The following is a 9,905-nucleotide window of genomic DNA, read 5'->3' on the forward strand; positions in this document are numbered from 1 at the left end:
GGCTCCGCCCCCGCCAGAACATCACCGGCTGAGGCGCCGACGGCCGACCACCCGACCCGCCAGGGCCAGGCAGTGCCGCCACCCGCTCGCGCTCGGCCGCCGCCAGGCGCCCACCGCTGACCGCCCCACCGGACCGTCGCTCGGCACCTGCGCGGCCGCGCGGGACGGATCCAGCCGCCGGACCAGGAGCAGGACTGCAGGAGGCCCCGCGCGCTCCATCCCCAATCCCCGATCCAGTGGCCAGTGCTGAGTGCTCGACTTGATCTGATTTCTTCGTTTAGACGTAATAAAAAATTCAAACTCCCCTTGCCCTACACACCGACCGCACCACCACGCCTAGGACTAGGAGGAGAACGCAAAGTGTCATTGTTGCCCAGCATCGCGACAACTACGAGCAACTCCGACTTCGCCCCTGCATACAATCGAACTGTCTTCTGTTTACAGTTTATAACTCCACAACTCACTCTATTTACTTCTTTGTGGATGCATGCAGCAGCTTTATGAGAAAAAGTTAGAACGGAAACTGAAGAACGATCAGAAGGTATTGATTAAATTCCATCTAGGGTTGCTCTCAAAAGATTTTTTGTTTGTTTTCTTTTTTTTCTTTTTGTGTTTGGTGTGAATGGCTTAGCTGTAACCTAATGGCCTAATGGCAATTGGAATCTCACTGAATGGTGATTTTAGTGAGGACATAATTTTTTTGAATTATAAAATTTGTTTCTTTGTTACTCTTTGTGTGAGTAGCCATACGTGTCAAAGTATGCTCGCAGGCTAAAGAGAAAGAAGAGAAAAGACTTAAAGCAAAACAAAAGGAGGAATATATGTTTCAGGTTCAAATAAAGTTTTTAATTTTTATTATGCGAATGTGCAATTGATCCAGATCTGGTATAAATGAAATGATAATTGGAGATGACTTTACTTATTTTTTTTTCACACTGCCTCGGTTTCTGTAGGCAGAAGCAGCTTTAGATGGGCTCAAGAAGGTTGATAAGAAACAGAATAGAAAAGCTTTCCAGAATGGAAACCCTGAGGTTTTTATTGATCAAGACACTCCTTATGGGAAGAAGAAACAGCTATCACCTCAAATGGCCAAGCAATATAGTCCAAGCTTGGTTGAGAAATCGTATGATGCCAAGTTACCTTTTTACATTTCTTGATATTGTTAGGCCATAGCTTTGTAAATTTCTACTGAACTGCATGCCTTTAATTTTGTGTATCTTCATAATGCAGATGGTATGCCTGGTGGGAAGCATCAGGATATTTTGGGGCAGATTCTGCAAGCACAAAACCACCATTTGTCATAGTAAGTGTTTAATGCTCTTGAAGGTTGTGCATGATATGCTGTAAGCTTATTTAGCAAACTTCATCTTATATAATCACCTTTAGTGCTTTTATGTGGTCCAACCGTTGGCACAAATGCTGATTAGCTTCCAGCAAAGGGTTAAGTAATTTCTTTTCAGGTTATGCCACCTTCAAACTTGACTGGAGCTCTTCACATAGGCCATGCTCTTACAGTGACTATAGAGGTAGCCTTTTTTATGCTTGTAGAAATCTCTATGCTGTTTTAACTGTACTGGTATTTACTAAACAATGGTTTTGAACAATGCAGGATGTCATGATACGCTGGCGGAGAATGTCAGGTTATAATGCTCTTTGGGTCCCTGGAGTGGACCATACTGGCATCGGTATGCAGGTATGCATCTAGCAGTTGGTTCCATCTGCTGGAGTTCATCATATGAGACATACAGTATAGACAGTAGAATTTATTAGCCAATGTATTCCATGGTAGCACGTTCTGCCATTTGACTTATGGAATGGACATATAGAACTCAGTACTAGCAGTGGTAGCTGTCCATGTGCTGCCATTGGAAGAAAGCTTTCAACAATAGTATTTGTGCCATGCGAATAAAAGCACTTGTATAGTTTCAACAGAATTTTCAGTTTTAACTGAATTTTCATAATTGTGTTTTGAATCATGCTATTAATCCGTATACTTCTAGACTAAGCAACTGCTAATTCATCAAATATATGGCCGACTTTTTCCTTTACATACCGTCTAATCTTTTTTCTTTTGTTGCTTCTGCATCCTTTAGAAACTTGATACTGTGCATTGTTGTGCATATGCGACTAATTTTTTTATCCATTTATACTTGTATTTTTTTGATAAATTTAATTTAGTTTGGCATCTTTAGTTCCAAGTTCCTTTTCTGTGGACTCGGCATCTGTGATGATTGACTATTTCAATTTTATGAACTTCCTTACTAGTGTGCTTCGTTTTTTTTGCGAGTTAGTGTGCTTCGTTTTGACCTCTGTCTGTTGCTGTGTTGAACATCAGGCTGTAGTAGAAAAGAAGCTTATGCGTGAAATGAATATGACAAGGCATGACATAAGACCTGAAAGTTTTCTTTCTGAAGTGAGTACCTTTTTCATAACATGTGATTACGTTTGTCAGCCAATGGTTTATTGATGTTAATTATAGTGTTGTCTGCTTTTTTTTAATTATTAATTCTGTACCTGATGTGATGCAATGCACTATATTGGAGGAACCACCCTGATGTGCTGATAAGTAGATATAGCGTGAAGTATTGAAGGAACAGATTCAATGTGAGTAGTATATAAGTCCCTAAGGACTGTCTGAATCCGACAGATAATAGATCTTAAGCCAAAGCTCACAGAAGAGATCTAATCCAAGATCTGAAATAGGAACATCTAGATAAGGTTCTGAGCATATGTGAACTACAAAATTAGAGGACGATGCCTCTATTTATAGGCTCCAAGGCCTTACACAGCTCATATACAACTAAGATGAGAACTAAAGTGACAACTAAGATATTACTCCTAAGTACTCTTCTTTACTCGATGACACCTAAGAGACAAGTTGTAGGCAATGTTTTAAAAAATGCTAGGCGCTAGGTTGGCGGTCAAGCTCCTCCTAGTGCCTAGGCATTCATAGGCAATAGTATGTTTTTCAACCGGTTAAAGTAATGCAATGTTAAATAGAGAGATTTGGCACATTACTTCTGTAACCATAAATTGTCTTCATCTCCAATGTATTCCAAGTTTCACATAGAGCAAACCCTAAGTCACACTAGGTGGAGAGGTGCCTAGACAAAGCAGGGCAAGGCGAGCTGCTGCTGCTCCATATAGTGCCTAGGCGCTGGATCAAACCCTAAGTCACACTAGGCGGGAAAGAGCCTAGAAAAAACTGGGCTAGGTGAGGTGGACCGCCTTTCTAGAACAGAGCTTGTAGGATAGCCAAGTATCTTCTAGCTATATAATGACATATGCTATGACATCACCATTCTTCTTGAGCAAGGTTACCTTCATGAAACTTGTATTGATTAGTCATATGATTTTCCACATCATGATGTACCATTTCCCTTTTGATATTTTCTTATTCCATTTTCTCTTCCATCTTTTGTGAAGATTCGCAAACGGAAAGAGCAGTATTGTGGTACCATAATGAATCAATTGCGCCGCCTTGGTGCCTCACTTGATTGGTCTCGCGAGGTAACTTTTCTATTTTTTTCTCGAACTGACAGTTCTATTTTTTTCAGTTAGGAAAAGGCATTACTTGCTCTTGAACCATGCATGGTTCTGTAATTCGAACTCTGAGTTGTAACTTAGTCTCGTCATGGCATCAGGCTTCTACAATGGATGAGCAAAGGTCAAATGCAGTAACTGAAGCTTTTGTAAGGTTACACAAAGAAGGCTTGATATATAGGTAAGCTACCTCACTTTTTTGTGTTTTTAGTGTTAACATGGACAATATTCAACTATCAGTGTTGCTATGATGTTTTACCTGTTTATCTTGTACATTCCTATTTTCAATTGCCAGCCTAGTTTTTCACATGCTATGGATGATTTATTCCCTTGCAGAGATTATCGCCTTGTGAATTGGGACTGCACACTTTTAACTTCAATTTCTGACATAGAGGTTTGCGGAACCTTTTATTGTTCATTGTAGACATTAAATCTGCGCATACACGACTAAGATGTTTTTCTTTGTTGGAAAATGCTGTGTTTTTAAGGTTGATCATATAGATCTTAAAGAAGAAACAATGTTAAAGATCCCTGGTTATGCTGCTCCCGTACAGTTTGGTGTGTTGATATCTTTTGCCTATCCGCTTGAAGGACTAGGTGAGATTATTGTTGCAACAACTCGAATTGAAACAATGCTCGGTGATACAGCAATAGCTGTTCATCCTGAGGATAGAAGGTACCAGCATCTGCATGGACGGTATGCAGTCCACCCCTTCAATGGCCGAAAACTCAAAATAATCTGTGATCCTGAATTTGTTGATCCCACTTTTGGTACTGGGGCTGTCAAGGTAGGGGCTTGTGTGTAGCTACTTGTTATTGCTGTCTTGTCTCACATAGTTGGGCCTTATTTGCTAAATGTTGTGTGCTGGTCTTGTATGCAGATTGCACCTGCCCATGATCCAAATGACTTTGAGGTTGGACGACGGCACAACCTTCAGTTCATAAATATCTTCACAGATGATGGGAAAATAAACAGCAATGGAGGTGCACAATTTGAAGGAATGCCAAGATTCACTGCTCGAATTTGTGTTATTGAGGCATTGAAGGCAAAGGTATTATTGGATTTGTTTAATTATACTTTCAAAAATGTCTACATCACCAGAATCTCTAAAAGATAGTTACTGCATATTGATGGCATGGTATGGATTTGTATGCATTATAATGTAAAGCATGGCATGCATAACTTTAACAGAGCTATATTAAAACTAATGTGCATCATGTTATGGCTTTGGGATTTAGTAATGAGTATTCATAGTTAGGATATTATAAGTAGATCTCATGTTTTCGTGGGATCCTTGATATCTATGGATACTAGTGATAGACTTTACCCTTAATAAATCATGATGATTCCTTGTTTTTCCTGTGTGTGGTGGGTAGGGGTAATAGTGTTATTGCCTTCTTTTTTTGTCTCATATTGTTTTAAGTAGTTCTGGACTTCTGACAATGTTTGATTATGCTAATTAAGGGCTTGTACAAGGGTACAAAGAAGACAGAAATGACTTTGTGCGTTTGTTCAAGAACCAATGATGTACTGGAGCCTATGATAAAACCCCCCCAGTGGTTTGTTAATTGTAACACCCTGGCAAAGGTAGGCCTTGATGCTGTAAGGTCTAAGAAGATTGAGATCAGTCCCCAGCAGTACGAACAAGATTGGTATAGGTATATTTATCCTGAGTTTACACACTTGATATATTGTCATATCTTTTTTTTAAAAATCATGTCTTTTTGTCAAATCAATTAAATAAACAGAAAAAATTATAGAAAAATTGTCGCTATCTTTGCAGATGGCTTGAAAATGTAAGTGATTGGTGTGTTTCAAGGCAACTTTGGTGGGGACACCGTGTACCTGCATGGTATGTGACACTAGAAGATGACCCGGAGAAAACACTAGGTTCTGACAATAACCGCTGGATAATTGCAAGAAATGAAAGCGCTGCAAACCTTGAGGCACAGAAAAAGTATCCAGGAAAGAAATTTCTACTGACTCAGGATCCTGATGTGCTGGACACATGGTTTTCATCTGCTCTGTTCCCATTAACAGTACTTGGTTGGCCAGATGATACTGCTGACCTCCGTGCTTTCTACCCCACTTCGGTACTAGAAACTGGACACGATATTCTCTTCTTTTGGGTAGCACGGATGGTGATGATGGGAACACAACTTGGTGGTGATTTGCCGTTTCAGAAGGTATGGCACAAACCCCCCCCATTTGATACCATTAAAACTATATGTTATGCTTAGTGGTCTAATATATGCATTTCATTCTCTTGCGTATTCGAGAAAAAATATATGCATTTCATTCATGTTGGATATTATTGACTTATTGTTTGGAGCCTATCATTGCCATCTATATCCCCATAAGATGGTTAAATTTTACTTTGCCAAACACTATAATCTAGGACCAATTGATGAACAGCTCTTCTGATGCTGACAAAAGACTCAATCCATGTTGCCAACAAAAACAAGCTGTAGGCCGATTTAGCATAGGATGATCAGATGTCAAGTGTTCATCTGCATGTCGGTTGTCGGCTGCAATATTTCCCAAAGCGGTAAATGTTCAACCAGCATAAGGATGGCTAGAGATATCCCTTAATGTCGGGAATTCCACTTATATTGATGAAGGGGTTGCTGAACCATACTTTGTTTCCTCGAACACTTGGTAACTAAGGCCAACTAATCATGAGTCAGGTCAGCTATTGGCATCCCATGTAGCCATTTTTCGGTCGAGAATATAGGTCGTCACCCACTAAAGATCAGCTACCAACGTCTCATTTGTTGTATTTACATCCACTGAGAGAAGCTAGTAAAAAGAGATTGTGTGTGTGTGTGTTAAACACTGAGAGATTGGAGTGAGGCAGGGGTGGATCCAGGGCCTGGGGGGCTTCAGCATGGGTCAAGGACGCAAAACCTTTATACTGCTTGCCCCACAACATGCAAATCAGCCCGATTCAGGGCCTGTTTGGCAGACGTCCCAGAGCAGCTTCTAGGCTGAATCCATGAGGAGCTCTACCAAACAGTTTGACTGAGAAGTGATTCTATGCTGATTCTGTGCTAGGAGGCTGGGAACTGAAACTTCCCACAAAGAATCAGGAGCGAGCAGGAGGAGCTCTACCAAACAGGCCTTCAATGGCATCTATCACCTGCCAAGCAAGCAGCGGTATCAATTGTGTGCTTGTTTTGTTGAATCTGCACGAACTCTACATGCTCCCACGCCACCACCCATCCTCCCTCATATCATATGACTCATCGGCACCCATAGTTCCCTCCTACCTATAATTATCTCTGTCCTCAATTCTCAACTTCTGGGAGCTGGTGCTTGATGGTCTATGCAACTGTTGAGTCATCACAGCCATATGCCCATCTCTACCTGGCCACAACTTTACGGCCTGATTGTGCAAGGGCACTCTGATTTCATTTGGTAGTAGTTTTGGTGATGAACTTGAAGTGTTTTGACAATATAATGAATAGACTATACACTATAGGTAATCAATGATTTTGCAACAAGTGTCAATGGTGTGGGACTGGTCCTGAATGATATTTATTGGTGGCCGCAATTCTAAATTATTGGATATTAAATTGAATACGTAGGCTCAACCTGAATTTTCAAACCCCTACAAGATGCAACACATGTTCTCTTTGTATTACGTCTATGATGTTGATGATTTGGATTTTTGTGAAGCATACTGGATGGGTCAAAGATTCAGTATCTTAATGCTTCATGAATACTAAAGGTTTTTCTAGGTCACAATGAATTAAAAAAATAAAAGGCCATGTATTTTGTGTTACTACAAATTTTTTGTTATATATCTGTATTCTTGTCGTAATTACTGATGTTTTGTTAATCGTTAGCATGGCATGGACATAGGATTTTGTTACTTATTATATCTATGCAATATATAGTTCAGCCCCCTTCTTGATTTCTGGATCCGCCACTGGTTAGGCGGAGTTGATTGGCTGGGTCATCTCCAGCAGTGGTCGCATGGTGAAATCAGATAAAAATACTGGTTTCCTTCTGAATAATTTCTGTTTCTTGGTAATATCAACCACATATTACTCACATTTTTGCCCACACTATCCTTCATCTGAGTGGTGCTGGACTGCTGGTGACATGGGTTCGTACTTTTAACAGATATAATGCCACCACCTTTCCTTTTACTTTTGGCTGTAAATAATATATTTCTGAGTCCTTAACTCACTTTGTAAATCAACCATGAGGGAAGGTTCTATTAGATATTAATTGACTAGGTAAGGCAGTATAGTAGAATATATGTGCTAATTATCTCTTTTGCCATATCTAATGACTATGCCTTCTTAGGTTTATCTGCATCCTATTATCTGTGACGCACATGGCCGAAAAATGTGTAATTCACTTGGTAATGTCATTGATCCTCTCGAGGTGATAAATGGCATGACACCTGAGGGTATCGCAAAACGTCTGGAAGAAGGTAATCTGGATCCAACTGTATTAAACATTGCAAATGAAAGGAAGCTGAATGATTATCCTGATGGCATTGCTGAATGTGGTACCGATGCCCTCCGCTTCGCACTGATTTCTTACACTTCTCAGGTTTGTAATCAGCTTTTCATTTGAGTTTTCTGCATTACACTCACAGTTCAGATTTTATGGCAATCGCCTTTTCTTTCTCAAGTCTAACAGGATAAATCTCGATATCAAGAGAGTGGTTGGATACCGACATTGGTGCAATAAATTGTGGAATGCCAGCCGCTTTGCCATGGGTAAGCTTGGTGACCACTACAGTCCACCTGCAACTGTTGATGTGTCTCTCATGCCACCAATCTGCAAGTGGATACTTTCTGCACTAAACAAAGCTACTGGCAGAACCATCGCCTGTTTAGAAGCATACAAGTTCTCTGATGCAGCATCTGCTATATACTCTTGGTGGCAATACCAGTTATGTGATGTATTTATAGAAGCTATAAAACCATACTTCTTCAATGACCCTCAAGAATTCGAATCCGCAAGGGTCGCCTCCAGAGATACTCTATGGGTTTGCCTGGACACTGGTTTGCGCCTGCTCCACCCATTCATGCCTTACTTAACAGAAGAGCTCTGGCAGCGTCTTCCACAGCCCAAATATTCTTGTAGGCAAGCTTCAATTATGATTTCTGAATATCCATCTCTTGTTGAGGTAATATCTATTTGCAAAAGAGGTTTGACTGATATTCAGAGAACTTATTCTTTAAGTACCTTTTTACTCACATGGAAAAAATCTGGTTCTTTATGACAGGAATGGACTAATGACAATCTTGAACACGAGATGGACGTTGTCTTAGATGCCGTGAACAAAATAAGGTCTCTGAAGCCTCCAACAGAAAGAAATAAAAGGTGTGTGTGCATGGTGATCATGTTTCTTTGTCTGGTGTTTGCTTGCTTTATTGGTCTTGTTAACAATGCTGTCACTTTTTCTTTGCTCTGAACAGACGGCCTGCTTTTGCACTCTGCCGAGGCCAAGATATCATTGCCACTATTCAATGCCACCAATCTCTCATCGTATCACTTTCTTCCGTTTTACTTCTTAAGGTTCTGTCTTACACTTCTGTATGACTGTTTACATTTTTAATGGAAGCTTTTCCTTGCACAATCTGCAATTATTTTCTCCTTTGTGGATCAAAATTTATGTATATTTACAAATGTTTTAAAATCAAGTTAAGTTTAAGGGCTTTCAACAAAGTTGCTGATCTGGTACTGGAAATTATTCAGATCTTGACCGAGAATGACGAAACTCCAGCTGATTGTGCAACTGCTATTGTTAACAAAGATTTGTCGGTGTACCTTCAGCTTCAAGGAACTCTAAATCCAGAAGCTGAGCATGAAAAGCTAAGAAAGATGACAGTTGAAATTCAAAAGTAAGTGTGCTTATCTTGTCCTACAAATTTGTAAGGATCTGGACATACTTCTCTTTTATTCCCTAGTATCAGTAGCATGGTCTCGTGTCATACAATGCAGGCGACAACTTGCTCTGACTCAGAAGATGGATGCTTTTGGTTATCGCGAGAAGGCTCCTCAAAGTGTACAGGAAGAGGGCATGAGAAAGCTCACTGCTTTCTTGGAACAACTGATCGTCATAAGTGAAGCTGAGAAGAAATTAGATGCCAAAACCGACAATGATTGACTCTGATGATCACTGTCTATAAGATAATCATAATTTTGATATTTATTTTTCATCTTGTGTGAAAAGTTGATCCCACATTTTTAATGAACGGCAAAGTTATGTGTATACTTACAGAAAGACATTTGTGTTGGATGTTTTTTTAAGTACTTTATACTCCCCTCCGTGCCTGAAAGTTAGCAGTTGTAGCATTCAATTGTTGACCCCAAAAGAAACTGTTAGGGCCTTGTT

At 40.1% G+C, this 9,905-nt stretch overlaps 1 protein-coding gene across 7 annotated transcripts; it reads left to right on the forward strand.

Moving 5' to 3' along the window:
- LOC101773004 (valine--tRNA ligase, mitochondrial 1) lies at positions 1-9,834 on the forward strand. Of its 7 annotated transcripts, none has more exons than XM_022826466.1 (20): positions 2-541; positions 771-830; positions 954-1,123; positions 1,231-1,303; positions 1,461-1,526; positions 1,610-1,693; positions 2,336-2,413; positions 3,427-3,510; positions 3,645-3,724; positions 3,880-3,937; positions 4,032-4,331; positions 4,425-4,595; positions 5,009-5,202; positions 5,328-5,730; positions 7,859-8,110; positions 8,193-8,693; positions 8,793-8,890; positions 8,986-9,085; positions 9,266-9,411; positions 9,512-9,834. In XM_022826466.1, exons 1-20 carry the CDS (start codon positions 488-490, stop codon positions 9,675-9,677), a joined length of 3,138 nt encoding a protein of 1,045 aa, XP_022682201.1. In that variant the 5' UTR covers positions 2-487; the 3' UTR covers positions 9,678-9,834. The 7 variants fall into 7 exon arrangements, with proteins under 7 accessions (XP_022682217.1, XP_022682214.1, XP_022682201.1 ...); XM_022826469.1 differs by having other exon boundaries at positions 8,793-8,857; XM_022826473.1 differs by having other exon boundaries at positions 3-541; positions 745-830.
- Positions 9,835-9,905: the final 71 nt, after the last annotated feature.

Source organism: Setaria italica, chromosome I, assembly GCF_000263155.2.
Source record: "Setaria italica strain Yugu1 chromosome I, Setaria_italica_v2.0, whole genome shotgun sequence".
Classification (NCBI taxonomy): Eukaryota; Viridiplantae; Streptophyta; class Magnoliopsida; order Poales; family Poaceae; genus Setaria; species Setaria italica.